The sequence below is a fragment of the Oncorhynchus gorbuscha genome, linkage group LG11 (genome assembly GCF_021184085.1).
Source record: "Oncorhynchus gorbuscha isolate QuinsamMale2020 ecotype Even-year linkage group LG11, OgorEven_v1.0, whole genome shotgun sequence".
Taxonomy (NCBI): Eukaryota; Metazoa; Chordata; class Actinopteri; order Salmoniformes; family Salmonidae; genus Oncorhynchus; species Oncorhynchus gorbuscha.
Window position 1 is genome coordinate 66851291 of NC_060183.1, and position 17137 is coordinate 66868427.

Genomic DNA, 17137 nt, shown 5'->3' on the forward strand with positions numbered 1-17137 from the left:
TAATGGCCCTGTGTGTACATCTCTAATGTCCCAGGGCAACTTAACTGTCAGAAGTTTACCCAAAACAACAATGGGAAGTGTTGAAAGTTACCTGAGCTACAGCCCGCCAAATATATACACGCTTACATATATAATGGAGAGGAGAAAATGCCAGTCTATTTTTAGAGGGCCTTGTTCAGTCTCGTTTCAGGACGTTGTGTGCATCGACATGTTTGAGTAGCGCCCTGTTTGCACAAAGACGGGCGCAGTGATCTCTGGCTTCACATACACATGTGTCTCTCTCTCTCATCTCTCTGTCCATTTCTCTCTCATCTCTCTGTCCATTTCTCTCTCATCTCTCTGTCCATTTCTCTCTCATCTCTCTGTCCATTTCTCTCTCATCTCTCTGTCCATTTCTCTCTCTTTCTCTGTCCATTTCTCTCTCTCTCTGTCCATTTCTCTCTCTTTCTCTGTCCATTTCTCTCTTTTCTCTGTCCATTTCTCTCTCTTTCTCTGTCCATTTCTCTCTCTTTCTCTGTCCATTTCTCTCTCTTTCTCTGTCCATTTCTCTCTCATCTCTCTGTCCATTTCTCTCTCTCTCTGTCCATTTCTCTCTCTCTCTGTCCATTTCTCTCTCTCTCTGTCCATTTCTCTCTCTCTCTGTCCATTTCTCTCTCTCTCTGTCCATTTCTCTCTCTTTCTCTGTCCATTTCTCTCTTGGTCACTTGTTTTTTTCTTGTTCACTGTTCTCTCTGTCCATTTCTCACTATTTTCAATCTCCTGTTTTCTCTTGTTCTGTTTCTCCCTCTCTCTGTACTTCCTCCTATGGATCTTTCTTTCTCTATGTATGTACCTAGTGCCCTGATTGACTCTGAATGGAATATGTGCTATTATAATAAAACATCACATTTTTATATGTAGTGTATGACAAAAGTAGGCTATCAGATCTAAGGGGTGGTTTTGTCATATGGTTGGGGGATCGTTGTTGAAATGAGAGAAAGAAGGAGCACAGAAGACCTAATTCCATCTTTGAAAGATCTGTGCTTTTGAAAGAACTGTGTGAATACAAAACCATTTATCCTATGAGTCTTGACTTGCCAGAGTGCATTTGTCAAAACCTTTTTTTTCTTGACAGTTTCGCTTGACTTAGCCCTTATAGTAGTTTTGTTTGCATACTTGTTCCAGTTGGGCACACCAAACCAGTCCATTTCAGGAACGTTGGCCTAATAAGAGCTGAGGTCTCCTTTAAGACTGCTATTTGAGGAGATTAGAGAGACAGAAAGTTGTTTAAATCCCATCCTTTTAACATCGAGATACAGGCCATAATAGTCCAGGTGTGATTGCCGAGTCCTGTAATGGTGGCTAGTACAATCTCTTCACCATTCTGTCAATCATATCGTGTTCTCATTCGGACCCTGAGGAGAATAAGAGGAGGTAGAGAGAAAGCAGGAGAGGGAGAGACCAGGAGAAAGAGTGTGCAGGAGAGATGGCGATTGAGAGCGAGCAAGAGGATGCATCGTCACCACCCATGGGATAAGGAGTGTACAACTAAATAATCAGGGCCTGGAGTTTTCCCTGGTAGCTAGAAAAAGATCCTGGCACTACCCATAGTATTAGTAATAAATAATAATATATTGAATGTGTAATGTGCTTTTTGTTGAAAAATAATGTCGACGCGCTACAGTTAGTGAGTTAAAATAATTAATAACAAGGGACATAAACAAATAAGGACTCAACTAGACCGGCCCATTGACACAAAGAACACTGCTGACGCTACAAGGCCAACAAGGAACACAGCAATAACTAACTAACAGAAGGCCTTCCCAAAGAGGATGTTTTTTAGGCCAATTTTAAAGGAGCCCAGAGTCTGTGGTGCCTTCAGGTGGTCAGGGCGTGCGTCCCAGAGGGGGTGGAGCCCAATCCCCCCATGGAGCGGAGCTTGGTCCGGGCGTACGTCCCAGAGGGGGTGGAGCCCAATTCCCCCATGGAGCGGAGCTTGGTCCGGGCGTGCGTCCCAGAGGGGCTGGAGCCCAATCCGCCCATGGAGCGGAGCTTGGTCCGGGCTTTCGTCCCAGAGGGGCTGGAGCCCAATCCGCCCATGGAGCGGAGCTTGGTCCGGGCTTTTGTCCCAGAGGGGGTGGAGCCCAATCCCCCTATGGAGCAGAGCTTGGTCCGGGCTTGCGTCCCAGAGGGGGTGGAGCCCAATCCCCCCATGGAGCGGAGATTGGTCCGGGCTTGCGTCCCAGAGGGGGTGGAGCCCAATCCCCCCATGGAGCGGAGCTTGGTCCGGGCGTGCGTCCCAGAGGGGGTGGAGCTTGGTCCGGGCGTGCGTCCCAGAGGGGGGGGTTGAGCCCAATCCCCCCCCCCATGGAGCGGAGCTTGGTTCCGGGCGTGCTTCCCAGAGGGGGTGTAGCCCAATCCCCTCCCATGGAGCGGCACATGGTCCGGGCGGACGTGGAGGAGCTGGTTATTGCTCGACCCAAGGTTGCGGGCAGGGTAAAGGGATAAGAGCAATTATCTGATTGTGAGATTTATTATCTAACAATCTTATTTCCCAAGGGGATAAATAAAGTTGTATATCTTATTAATCTACTGATGTGTAAACACTGATGCTGATCAGTGCCTTTAGGTTAGAATGAGGGGGATGAGGTGATTCTTGGTCATTACTGAACCTGCATCAGCCCCATCTTAGAATGAATCACCTAACAAAAGCTTGAGTCATTTGAGTTTGGTCTGTCTGAGATACTTTGTTATTAATTTAAGCTCTGACAGAGATAGCTGGAAGCTTCTAATGGTATTCAACTGATTTCGGTCACAATCAGATGTAATTTGCGAACTCAACAATTATCATGAAAAGTACTTAGTGTGAGATTAAATTCATAATTCCACCGGCAGGGCAATGGTTTGATTTATTAGCCCATTAGAATGTGAAGTATGATTTGCCCTCCTCCAGAGTTAGACAATTATGTGTAAATCTATGTACTTATGACTGGTCAGGTGAATGATGGATGGAGGCTGTAGTAATGATGCGGTGAATCTCTCTATAAATTAAACTAATGTGACAGGAATGAGGTTTTGTTGTAGCTGACATTCTGAAGAGAGACGAGAACTACCGCTTCACATTGTTGCTAGTCTCACGCTTCCTCACATCAAATTAGAGGAATTATTATGCAGAAACGGCAGACCTACATACGGATCCTTTTGAACGTATTTCTTCCGGAACATAGGGATCCTAGGAAACGTATCTATGACAACTTTAACTGTTCACCCTTTACAGATGGTGGGACTGAACATAGGGATTCTAGGAAACGTATCTATGACAACTTTAACTGTTCACCCTTTACAGATGGTGGGACTGAACATAGGGATCCTAGGAAACGTATCTATGACAACTTAACTGTTCACCCTTTACAGATGGTGGGACTGAACATAGGGATCCTAGGAAACGTATCTATGACAACTTTAACTGTTCACCCTTTACAGATGGTGGGACTGAAAAGAGAGTGCTATAGATTCTTTGACGTCCTTTGGCTTTTAGATGTACAGCATTTTTGACATGATTACTGTAGACCGTCTAGTAGAGTGATCTTTGATTGTAATATGAACGAACCGTCAACATATGACATATTCTCTGTAGCATTGGAGTTGTTTTCTGGTTCTTCTCAGCAGGCATATTGTGACCAACAACACCCACTACTCCTTTTAGTCTCAGTGCAGATCTAAATCAACTGAATTGAATACATTTGTGTCTGATTTCAAAACAAAGCCCTGAATGTTTTCCAGATAATAGTATAAAAAAGCACAAACCACCCCGTTTGAAAACATAAATGTACATTAGAGACCTTCCCTTAACTTTATTCATTTCCATGATTCCTATTTCAAGACAATTGCACCCCATTCCCAGTGAAAGGGTCTGATTACCATACACTAGCAATGTACATAGAAACAGGACCCCTGGGGACAACCATAACACTACAGTTGTTTTTACTCATCAAACTTCTCCAATGGTCATATCACGTCAATGCTTTGGTATTTTATTAGGATCCCCACTAGGCTGTTGTGAAAGCAGCAGCTACTCTTCCTGGGTTCAATATAAAACATGCCATTGTACAGAACACCAATAGGCAAGAATAGCTCAAGGACAGAACTACACAACATCTATACACCTTTCCTTTCAAAGCCTTAGATCTTCCCCAATAAATATTTGTCCTTAATACCAGTCATTTGTGTTAATCTTAAATCTATAAAAAGATGTTAACAGAAAGGAAAATAGCACAAAGATCTTCGTCTTGTCAACAGGCGGTGAGGTCCTTCCAGGTAGCGGTCCACCTGTGTCCGTCAGAGCGCCCCCTCTGGTCGGATGACCTGGCGTGGGCGCGGCAGCTGCTGCAGCAGAGACGGACGGCCCAGAACCAGACCCAGCGGGAGGAGGAGGCCCAACGGGATGTCCTGAACCCTCCAGAGCTCCAGCAGGACTACGACTTTGAGTCAGACGAGGTGGTGGTGGCCTGCGCTGCCGTAGCTGAGAGACAGAGACGCTATGAGGAACTGAAGAGGACAGTCGTGGTTGTCGACGCTGAGGGGAATTCTAGGGAGGTACCTGTGGAGGAGGCGGGGTCAGGGGACACACCCTCTTCATCACAGGATCAGTTGGTCAAAGCACGGGGACAATGATCGGTCTCTAAGGACTTATGGGCTAGAATGGATCTTATGGACTGAAATGGGTCTTTTTTGTTTGTTTTTGTTGTTTTGAGTCTTTAGTCTTATGCATGTCATTATGTTTTTTTGCTTTAGTCTACAACAGACTGTGGGTGATAGGTAGATTTAATCAAATAGAGTTTTGTTTTACTGTGTTATGTTTTCACTATTTATCAATTCTCTCATATTACTGCCATTTAAAAGACTGAATTTGAGCGTAGCCAAAAATAATTCTCATCATCATTTGGCACTCAAGAGGTCAATTGTCATTCATGTTGATTAATCCTCCTCCTGAAAAGAGGATCCTGTTGTGTTTTGGAATATGTCTGTCAGTCCCATTTCTTAGACACATTCATTTCCCCAGACACAGATTGAACCTAGTCCTGGACTAAAAAGCTTTTCACTGGAGACTCTCTATTGAGCTTGCTTTTCCATCCAGGACCAGGCTTACTCTGTGTCTGTAAAATGGAGTCCTTTCAAATGTCCAAGAGAACATTCGGAATGTCTTTGTCAGATGACCAGAAAATATCTCTCTGGAAAACTCCTCTCACTTGAGTCTATCAGTCAAGCTGTTATTTAAAAAAGTTTTCGAATTGCAGTTTCATGCAACATAAAGTCGCAGTTGAAAGTGTTATTTCATAATGACTAACGGACTGGTCTTATCGGTTGGGAAACTCTGTCTCCACGGTAACTCAGAGAAATAAACCCCACAGAGAAATAATATTGCATGAGTATTCCCAGAATTCCAGCTGAGTGTTAGGATGTGTGTGTCATATGACCCTCCATAGGGGACAGGTGAGCTGCTAAAACAATATATCCACCTTGGCCCTGAAATCTAGCAGCTGGATAGCGCTGAAATCTAGCAGCTGGATAGCGCTGAAAGCTCTGCAGTCAACCTGGACTGGCCATGCTGAAAAGCCTAGAAGCTTGAACAGTCATTGAATTTGAATGGCATCTTCTAATAGCAAGATTGTTTTCATGGGACACTCAAGGGGTTTTGTATGACTAAAACAGGCTATCGGATTTAGGAGTTTATTATTGGCGATATTAAAGAGACGCTGTGAAAGAGGAGACAGGTTTTTGAGAGGATGCATGTATCCTCCTCGTCTTTATTAAAATCATATTAAGACCATTTCGTCATCGGTATCTCTCAAATATATTTCCTAGTAGTACAGTGTTAAAAGGAGTTTTCTGACAGAGGGAACTGGCCTCGTTCTAGAACATGAACGTCCGGGGATGCTTTAGGATTTAAATAGGGCATTACACGTCAGGAACATTTTGTCAATCGAAATCATTAGACAATTAATTGTTATTGGTAAAGAACTACAAATAGTGCCTATATCATTGTAACTGGTATTTGGTAGGATATGTGTTTTGGTCATCATCACTACGATGGAAGTAGGCAAAAAAGCAGCAACTATGGGTAAAAGCAGACCTGGTTCTCTCAACAAGTCAACCACACTGAGGGTACGTGTTGTGTTTACAGTGCAAACATCTGGTGATGTTGCCAAAGCCATTCAAATCATTTAAACACCTGGCACAAAAATTCTCAAAACAAGTCTGGAGCATAAGATTGTGGTAGCGTCTCAAAATGGGGCCTGAATGTGTTGGTAACAATAATTCATTTTATACGACTGAGTTCATTCACTGGTAATGTGGGGGACGATAGGAGCTGTAAACAAATAGTGGGAGAGGGAACAACTGTTTAGACCAGGAGAATGCTCATGTATAATGTGAGTTATATTGATATTTCTATAACTGACCCAGCTGATGTAGTAATACTTTGTTCTGTAAATAATGAGAAAATGGATCCGTTTTACCTGTAATGTGTCAATTGAAAATAAATCAATTGGTTACAAGTAACATTACAAATTGAATTGGCCTTTTATTTGCTATATGCTATATTTTCACTATTGTATTCACTCCCCCAGCATAAGTCATGGAAAAGATTGAACAAAACTTGCTATGCTACAAATATTAACTAGTGGATGTACAGTACAAAAGCCTATGTTATACATCATTTAAAGTGTAAATAATTTGCCACCCTCACATGTTTTGTCATAAAGGTGCTGTAGTTGAGAAATTACATTTCTTTATTATTGATTATAGGCATATTAACTGTAACACATCTGAAAATGCTGCTTCCTTCTGGATAAAATGCAGCAAAGCATATGCAGCCAACTTAAACCAGTCTTTACGACTGACCTGATGAACCACATAAGGAGGAAGGATGGTGACTGTTATTGATCAATGATCTGTAGCCTGCGTCAGATCAATCCTGTAATCAGTATTTATGTTTATTTTTAGTGCCATCAGTGGGCTGGACTGATTGATAACTTATTTGTTTAGAGGCTTTGATCAGGTAGTCAGGTTACCAGGTCAGTGGTAAAGACTGGGTCAGGTTGGCTGCATGTGTTTTCCTGTGGCCTGCTTACGACCTTCCCCATCGAGCTCTGCTTATGCAAATACTGCTTATTGATAATAATGTCAGTCAAAGTTGTTGTGAGTTTAGGTCATCAATAAAAGGCTGGTTCGGGTTGATTGTATTTTGCTCAGTCCAATATGACCCTCCTTCACCATCAAGCCCTGAGGGAGTTTCTCTACTTCAGAAGGAGTGTGGACAGGACTTGAAACATGGAGGTGTCGAGGGGCAGCCAGAGTTTCAATCTAGCGTACTTCTCATGGCCATATAGTAGCTTGATGCAATGTTTGGTTAGCCTAGTAGTAATGAGATGTCAGTCAAATTTGTCGTGAGGGGGTGCAATCATAGGAGTGCAATATCGTAATGTTGCTCAGTGTCTGAACAGATAGATTTGTGTGAGCTGGTTCATTTTAAACTTTGAAATCCTTAATTTAATATTTTAAACTTAGAAACATACTGTATCTATTTTCTTTAGCCACATTAAAAGCAAACCATCCAAAAGCACATTTCAGTTCACTGATATCATTTAATTGGGGGAAAGTAATGCCATGCACCAATAGTGTCATTTGAACAAAAGACAACAGCAATGTAAATCCCCTTTGTTATTTCAACCATACAAGCTGTAGGATCTTAATTTGATCACTCTTTTGCGCTGCAGGAAATGCATAGAATCTTTGTGATTTACATCAATTCACTAAACACGCACACTAACACATGGTTATATTAATAATATTCCACTTTTCATGTAGCCTCATTTTGACCAACTAATAGCCTAACCATCGATTAGGCAACATTATGGACTAAACATTCAAATGCTGTTGCTGCAGGATTATTTTGCTGCGACAATACAGGTCAAAGGAAGATCCTATCTGTACAAGCTCAGTACAAGTAACAGAGTGAAATGCATGGAATTATATGCTCAATAGTCTTGCTGGATTTTTATACTTCATCTTCCCCACAACAATTATTGTCCTTCATTACCAGTCATTTGTGTTAATCTTAAATCAATAAAAAGATGTTAACAGAAAGGAAAATAGCACAAAGGTCTTCGTCTTGTCGACAGGCGGTGAGGTCCTTCCAGGTAGCGGTCCACCTGTGTCCATCAGAGCGCCCCCTCTGGTCGGATGACCTGGTGTGGGCGCGGCAGCTGCTACAGCCGAGACGGACGGCCCAGAACCAGACCCAGCGGGAGGAGGAGGCCCAACGGGATGTCCTGAACCCTCCAGAGCTCCAGCAGGACTACGACTTTGAGTCAGACGAGGTGGTGGTGGCCTGCGCTGCCGTAGCCGAGAGACAGAGACGCTATGAGGAACTGAAGAGGACAGTCGTGGTTGTCGACGCTGAGGGGAATTCTAGGGAGGTACCTGTGGAGGCGGGGTCAGGGGACACACCCTCTTCATCACAGGATCAGTTGGTCAAAGCACAGGGACTATGATCTGTCTCTAAGGATTTATGGACTAGAATGGATCTTATGGACTAGAATGGATCTTATGGACTAGAATGGATCTTATGGACTAGAATGGATCTTATGGACTAGAATGGATCTTTTGTTTGTTTTTGTTGTTTTGAGTCTTTATTTTGCATGGGATTATATGCTCAATAGTTTTGCTGTATTTTTATACTTCAGGCATTGTTTTGAAACTGCCAAGTCAACCAATATGATACAATTGTTTGCAAATGTTGAAATTTAACATTCAATTTCAATCCATTTTGTAGCAATTTGACATGGATACAAACTAGCTAGACCTTCTCACAGAGAAGAAACATTTATTTTTTCTTTCTGAAATAAATTGATGTTATGGGACACAATTCACATTGTAGCCTCAGGATTATACAGTGTATCACAACAATTGTATTGGTGGAGGCCAGTGGTAAGTAGTGGTCCTCGCTATCTGGGATTGTTGGGATGTCCCTACCCCTTTGTAGTTTAAAATGTTTAAAATGTTACGGTCATGATTAGGTAAATGTTCTGGTTTAGTTAGGGTTTAGGGGGTGGGGACGTCCCAAGGATCTCAGATAGCACTATGATAGCATGGTAGCATTTAGTGCCTTTCAGTGGGTTTGAGTTTTTGAAAAGTTCAATGAAACCTCCTTATTGTCTTTATAAAGGTGAAATTACATTTTATGTTCATTATTGATGTGTGTGCTGGTATATGTATATATATTATATTGGTATTCTTGTAATAAGAATGTGACATATATAATAGATCCAATATATGATCTATGTAAATAGATCCAATCTCATACAATCCACATTGGCACCATGTGACATTTTGACTGAACCCTAAACATGACATCATGCTTCAGCTAGGAGCTTATTTGCTTCATGTAGTTGTTTTTATAAGAGTACAAACATGACACAGGGAAACATTTTCCTTATGAGTTTAACCCTTCAGAAGTCCCAACCTTTTAGGCTATTAGACGTCCTTTTTCCCCTCTGTGACTTTTCTGTGTTATCCGCCACTCTAGCTAAGTTTGTGTCCGTCAGATGCATTTCTCCTGTAAGTTCAGTGTCTCGTCTGTAAACGTCACATGTAGAGTCTTGTCTTTTCTGACCGATGGCACCCTGTTCAGAGGTGAAGGATCAACTGTCCCATCTGTCCTCATTGATATACTGGGGCCTAAAGTGCCCTTTTTGGAATCATTTTGCATCCCCTTCCCCCCCTGGTGTCTGTTGGTCCTGTAGCAGGGAGCACTCCACAGCCGAGGGGCTGGGTCTTCCCTCTCCCCCTGTCCCTGTCCCTCTAGACCCCCCCCCCCCGGTCCCCTCCGGCAAATAAAGAAACGTCTGTGAAGTACTGATGACCTCCCTCAGCTCGCGGGACACCAGCGATGGCGAATCCCGGGATACAATGGACGAATTCGGATGACCTTCACCTCCGCAGCGAAATTGACCCCTGACCCCTGAGCCCCGCCCCCGGCAGCCCATACGGCAGAACAGACACTTGATCTTCTCCACCAGCTTCAGCAGGACAGTCTTCCTCAGCAGGATGTAGATCCAGGGATCCAGGATAGGGTTGATGGAGGCAATGCGGATGGCGTGGAGATCTGGGTTCTTCTCCAGGGGAGTTGAATGGGCGTCGAACGCAACCATAGACAGCTGGTTCACAAACACCCGCAGCTGAGGTAGGAAAGAAGGGATAGGGACAGGGATGGAGGGTTATTGGTTATTCAGTGTATTTTTGAGGATGGTGTACCTTTAAAGCTTCAATAGGTGTGTTCAATAGGATTCCCATATTGAATCCTGCTGTACTATCCTAATTGAATCCTATTGAAGTAGCTTTCCAACCTGCTTATATCTGCACACGTGAATATCATTAGCCTAAACCTACATAGCAGTTATTTGTTATAATTATTGTTGCGCAAGAAAAACCTACATAAATACATGACAAACTATCATGGTTGCTATGAAAGCAAAGGTATTTGACTATGGCGTTATGCGTGTTGGCATAAGATGAGCATGTCATGGGCAGTAGAGCGTACTGTAGCTAGCAGCACTAGTATCTGCCCGGCAGACAGTGGCACAGAAGCCTGGGCAGAGAGCTAATGAAAACACAACCCCACCCCCAGATTAATCATCAATCATATGAATGTCTCTGGCTATTGGCTATCACCAAGGTCCAATCAACAACCTATCTCAGACAACGTCAAAGTAAGTGAAGTGAAATAACTGTCAGGCACATGGTTAGTTATGACTATATGATAAGATAAGATTATATGGGTGACTCCCTGGGGTTGTTCCTGGAAAATACAGTGGGAGAGAGAACTCTGTTACACTGATTATAGAACAGCAGTCTTCTTCAAATATAAATGTCTGCCTTTCAGTTCATGTTTTTGAAGCTTGCAGGATGAACTCTCTAGTGACTCTGTCCTTAGCTCTCAGTCAAAGCATGGGGACGACATTTAGAACTCAATATCTCATTATAGACTACAGGTTCTTCTTCAGACCTTAAGCCCTCAGTTCATCTTTTCAGTGTTTTTGAAGCTTGCCGGACGAAATGTACTGTCTCCAGTGGGTATGTCTTTACATGTAACTAACTCTCAAATGTGGCACGGGGACGGTTTATAGAACACTATATATCATTGATCCTTTTCAGTGCCTTGCTGTTAATTTGTTCATTTTCTCTGTGGAGTGTTTTTGAGCTTGCAGGATGTACTGTCTCTAGTCACTGTCCTTACAGTATCCTCTTGTAACTACCATGCAGTGCATGGGAACAGGATGGCTTATAGGACTCTGTACAGAGGACAGAGCTCAGTGGAAATGTTTGACACTGGCCGAGCAGCAGACGGACAGGTTTTTGCTCTTACTATGTCCGTATGTCCAGTTGATCTTGTCTCCATGGGACAGCTTTTAACTAATAAACTCCATATCTGTTTCCCTGTATAACAAGTATACACAGACAGAATAATCCACTGATGACATCTGGGGCCAGTTGAACCAGTTGGACGTGACAATCAGGGATATCGTTTAAGATTGATGTCGAAATTGGACATCTATCCATGTCTTGAGGATGACGCAAAATGCCTCCAAAACCGTCCATATAGGGGAACAGTGAGCGCTATTACCATCAAGAAGGATTAAAGGGGTCATCCACACCCAGAAATAAAATCCTGTCAATTTGGTGAAAGCCTATGTTCTATCAGTAGGTAAAATAACAATTTTCACCCATGATTTAACTTCTAAGTGGTTCGCTTGTGAAAATCAGGAAATTGTATTGGAACGTGTCATAGATACATAATTCTAGTCACTGGGGATAGGGGATAACACACGATCACATTTCATAACGCTTTTAAAACAATTACCTGCACTCCAAATCAGCCAATATATGGTATAGGCATACTGTCTAAAACACGTCCATCCGTATATATCGTCATGACTAAGTATCGATTTTGCTGATATGTGCTCATGCTAAACAGTGCACCTAATTATTCAACTAGGTTTCTCCTTCAAGTACCATGTTGCAATGTGCCATGTCTATGGGACGAGGGCGGCAGCGTTGCCTAGTGGTTAGAGCATTGGACTAGTAACCGGAAGGTTGCGAGTTCAAACCCCCGAGCTGACAAAGTGCAAATCTGTCGTTCTGCCCCTGAACAGGCAGTTAACCCACTGTTCCCAGGCCATCATTGAAAATAAGAATGTGTTCTTAACTGACTTGCCTGTTTAAATAAAGGTAAAATAAATCAAAATAAATGGGAAACAAATTTTACAGAATTAATGGAGAAACACCCCACCCAACTGACTGTCGACCCATGGCATTCACGCTGTCATGCTGCGTCACGTGGTCGCTAAGCTAATCACCACGTGGTTGCTAAGCTAATCATCACGTGGTTGCTAAGCTAATCATCACGTGGTTTTCCATCTCCTCAAAATGATCTCTGTGGAAAAGCAACACAACTCAGAAACGTTGTTTTTAGCTCAGTAGCAGAGACGAACTGCAAGTTGAACTCAGTGAGATAGATTCCAAAATTGACAGTGCAATTTGTTTAAGCGATTTTACATCTATTTAGCTACTTCACATGCTGATATTGACTTTGGTATTATTGTGTTTAGCTATGTTTTCTAGCTAGCTACTTAGCCAGCCAGCCCAGAGAGAGAGAAAGAGAGAGAACATTGCATTGTGAGTTTTGTAGTAAAATATTTTGCATATGTTTCTACAAACCTTGTTGTAACAACAAAATTAAACATTTGTTCACAACAAATATTGTTTTCACATATTAGTGTTGTTTAACACTGTTAATAACAAGAATTAGTGGTTTTGGGTGGATTATACCTTTAAGGTTTTACTAGGGTATTTTGGATGGTTGTGGACACTGTTTTTTTGGTTTTAGTTTTAAAACCGTATCCAAAACCTTAACCCTTACCTTAACCATCCGGAATGAGTGTCTAAACTTAACCCTTAAAACCCTCTTCGATGTAAAGTCCCCTGTTTTGTGGACCTACATGGTTCTGGTACCGGTTCTGACCGTCATTTTCACGTTTAAATCGATATGTGGACACCATAGATCGAACTGGCTGGCATTGAGCGGTAGCCCTGATTCTCATGGACACAGTATTTTCTGCCTGTGTAAAGCAGGATGTGAAATCTGACACCACTTGATGCTGGGATATCCCGCCTACATTTAATTCGCTCTTCCAACAATCCCTACATCACAGCCACTAACAATACATATGCATGGAATCCTTACATCGTAACATATGCCTGGAATCCTTACGTCGTAACACAGCAGGACAGTGGTTTTATCGCTGTAGCACATTGAGATCATTTTATAGCCAATAATCTAAAATAATTAATAGATTTTAAACAAAAAACACTTTCTGTTTGTTATAGATCAACATGATTAATATGAAATGGAAGGTGAGTTCCTAACGAGTTCAGGAAGCCAAGCTAGAGTTCAGGAAGCCAAGCTAGAGTTCAGGAAGCCAAGCTAGAGCTCTGTGAGACATTCGCAGCGATGGGGGCAGACATTTTGATTGAGAGAGACGTTTCGAAAATATGCACATTTTCTCTAACATTAAACATACAAATATGTATTTTACAGTTATAAGGAAGGTTACATCTTATAGTTAGTTGCTTTATAAATTGATTATACTATATTTTGAAAAAATACAACTAATTCTGAGCCTCATTCTTAATATTTAAAAAAATATATATATATTATTTTCTACCCTTTCTTGAAGTATGCAGCATTACTAGTTAATGTTTATGGTCCTCTCATAATAAATTATTATTTTGGGGGATTACATAGATTACATTTTCGATTACATTTGGTTGACATTTAGAGAAATGGAACAATACAGGACCAACAAAACCCTTTGAAAATGTACGTTTGGAGACACTTCTACGTTTGACATTTGGAGAACGTGGATGAATGTCTATTTCTGCAGTGAGACTGTGAGAGCTTGTTGGTCATTTTTTAAAAATGTATCTTAAGGTTGGTCGTAGCTACGTCTGACTTTGTGATCACAATTTACACCTGTTGCACGTCATCCAACCATTATAATAAATGTAAAGCAATGTAGGTGTGTGTGGTCAACTAGATGATCATTTTAGCACCATTTTCATTAGGACAGTGCCATCGCGCAGCTTTGAGACCAACATGGGGACTCATCTGGATAAATACATCAGATTTTTGTTTTTACAAAATCTCTATCTACTACTATTTTCTATAAGTATCATGGTGAAAATACTCCCAATTTAACACCCTACAGTGGTATTCAAAGTCGGGGAACTGCACTGCCACATTTTTTGGAACCAAGAATTAAGAGAACAGATGATTCTGGCCCTAGTTAAAATGTGGAATATCACCACTACCTTACGCACTTCCCACATAGAAGGGCTTACGCCTAGGTGGTGCAACGGTATACTTCTTAGGTCCATTTGCATTTCTCAAGGTGTTTAGAGGTGTGGTTATGCACGCACCCACACGCGGGTGCACATACGCACGTACACGCACAAAAAGCATGTATTAGCCTGTCTTTCTTATATTTGTGCTAAATCACCCCATAGAGGGCTGAAGTATTTGCATAGCCTACCTGTTATATATTCTCTAATATTAGATCTTATTAACCCAAGGGCTTCTCTTTCTTATAGTCAGTCCTTATATTTTTGGTGACTGGCTTCTAAAGAGAAAAGCAACAACAACAAAAATCTAATGGTGGAATGAGCCCCTGAGGCAGAGTCCCTGCCAATCTAAAAAAAAAGCGCTGACTTTGCGGATAACTTCTTTATTGAGAGAAAATGTACTATTGTGATATGTGGTTGTCTCACCTAGCTATCCGAATGCACTAACTGTAAGTCACTCTGGATAAGAGTGTCTGCTAAATGACTAAAATTGAAATGGAGAAGGTAGATGAATAGATCAATTATATTTATTTGTTCTTATTTTTCTCAAAGTAAGGAAATATTTATAACGCAAGTGTGCCAGAAATTGACCGAGTTAATATTCTGAATAGGCCTACAACACCTCAGCAGACAACTGGCTGAACAATAACAGCAATAACACTTTAATAACACAATAATTAAGCCTATTCAATTCCTTCATTAGATTGGGAGGGCATTTAGGATCTCATTTTGGGCATATTCCCTCCAATTATCAATGCATATGCTGATGCGTAAAGGTGTTACAACAAATAATGACGTCACATAAACCAGAACGCACTGTGCTTTGCATTAACGTTTGCATTTATTAGACAACCCATACTTGCACGGTACCAGGTTATCCATTCCTGCACAGTTCGCACACACAACGAGAGATACAAAAGTGAGACCAAAATGTTTGCGCAACTTCAAATCAATCAAAATATTGCAATAGTTATTCGGCAAGGCGTCAAATCACTTACCACTAAAGGTATGGAGCAGATGAGAACCACCACGGAGGTAGCGATGAGCAGAATGACCATCTGGATCTCTGCGCCGGCCATGCGTTGGAAGCTCCGTCTGCGCCTGAGGACAGCTATGCGACCTCCCTGTTCCGTACCCAGCGATGTCCTGCGGATGAACCGCTTGTGCATCATAATCAGCGCCCCGCACACCAGCACGTTGCATATGACCGTGGTGAGGATGAGGAAAGAGCTCACCCCGGCATACATATAGGAGAAGGCGGCGTGCGTGGAGTCGTTAGTCCGCCAGTCGATGAAGCACCAGGTCTCTGGGAACTGCTTTTTCACCTTACCGAGTCCCATGGCAGGCAGCGCGCAGAACAGCACGTTGGAGATGTAGATTCCCGCAAGCGTCAACGCAGCAAGTCTTTGGTCCACGTAATGGTTGTAGAAATATGCATGATTTATGGCCAAGTATCTCTCTATGGACATGGCACAGATAATGCTGAGGCCGACCAGAAAGAAGAAGAGAAGGATGAAGCCGGAGTACTGACACAGTGACTCTCCTCCCGGCCACTTCCCTTGCACACGGGTGGCGATGGTGACGGGGCTGGCCAGCAGCGTGCCCAAAAGGTCGGTCACTGCAAGCCCGCACACCAGCGTGTAGAAGGTGGTCTCCTTCTGTTCTTTCCGAGACTTTCGGAGCACCACGATGGCGATGACATTCCCCACCACTCCTAAAATAAACATAATCACCGGAATAGTGGGCTCTCGGGGCCCATCTTTTATCGTGCCGTTATTCATACCTGTCACAATTCTCTCACAATTTCTTTGTGGAATTAAATAGTCACTTCTTCACCAGTGTCCTCCTCTCCCAATCCGTTTGCATGTGGTTACCCTTTCCGTAGGTGCGCGCTCTCCAAGTCGTTCAATAACACGCAAAACCATACTTCCCCAATTTCCATTATTTTAACTAACCGTTACAGACTTGAATAACAGCTCAAAAGAATGTCTCCGTGTTTGAATGTACATGCTCCTCTCTTTAGTTAGTCACAAACTTTAGTTTATTTTTACAATCCGAAGTGTTTCTGTCCCAGACGTGCTGCACACCGCGAGGCCCACATAGACATTGACAAGGGAAGTTTTTGCTGGGAGCTTGTGTTCAACTCCTCCTTCGTCTTCGCTGCCCTCACTGTGCGTTTGAATTAGAAGCTTCACACTGTGGTGTAGCCTTGCACCCTATGCAATGCAGCAGACGTCTCTACGTCAGAAATGTATTTGAAACCAGGAAACCACACCATGCGTATTTTTCCCCCCGTCAACAGGTGACTTCAAATAGGCATAATGACTAAGTGTTAGCACTATTTCATTTAGGGGTTATTTTCTGACATTATTGCATTCCCAACCATTGATCTTGATTACACAGGAGCCCATTCTTATACAATGGAGCAGTTTTCTAAAATGGTTCTTGTTCCTCTTATTTGCATTGCGCACACCCATAATAAATCATGTTATAAATGCCTGCAACGTTTGCAGTTTCCATGTGAGTTATTAGAGGTAGGCCATAGAGTAAAACAATAAACGTGTTTTAAGTTACCCTTAACATGCCACTCCTGAACTGTAAAAGGAGTAAGAATGTGAATGCATGAAGCGGGTCAGATAAAATCAAAAGTCATCCAATGGGATCTTAGCCTTCACTATCTGGTTACACATCTACC

At 42.4% G+C, this 17137-nt stretch overlaps 2 protein-coding genes across 3 annotated transcripts in view; one reads left to right on the top strand and one right to left on the bottom strand.

Annotated features, from left to right (window-relative positions):
• Positions 1 to 6560, top strand: part of LOC124049144 (tetratricopeptide repeat protein 33-like) — a 39341-nt gene extending 32781 nt beyond the window's left edge. For both annotated transcript variants that reach the window (XM_046370512.1, XM_046370513.1), the window contains exon 5: positions 4279 to 6560. In XM_046370512.1, the coding sequence (XP_046226468.1) occupies positions 4279 to 4653 (375 nt within the window). In that variant the 3' untranslated portion in view covers positions 4654 to 6560. The remainder of the gene's footprint in view (positions 1 to 4278) is intronic.
• Positions 6561 to 9602: 3042 nt separating this feature from the next.
• Positions 9603 to 16629, bottom strand: LOC124049143 (prostaglandin E2 receptor EP4 subtype-like). Its single transcript, XM_046370511.1, has 2 exons — positions 15441 to 16629; positions 9603 to 10220 (listed from the first exon to the last, which is right to left on the bottom strand). The coding sequence occupies exons 1-2, from the start codon at positions 16221 to 16223 to the stop codon at positions 9741 to 9743; spliced, it is 1263 nt and encodes a 420-aa protein (XP_046226467.1). The 5' UTR covers positions 16224 to 16629; the 3' UTR covers positions 9603 to 9740.
• Positions 16630 to 17137: the final 508 nt, after the last annotated feature.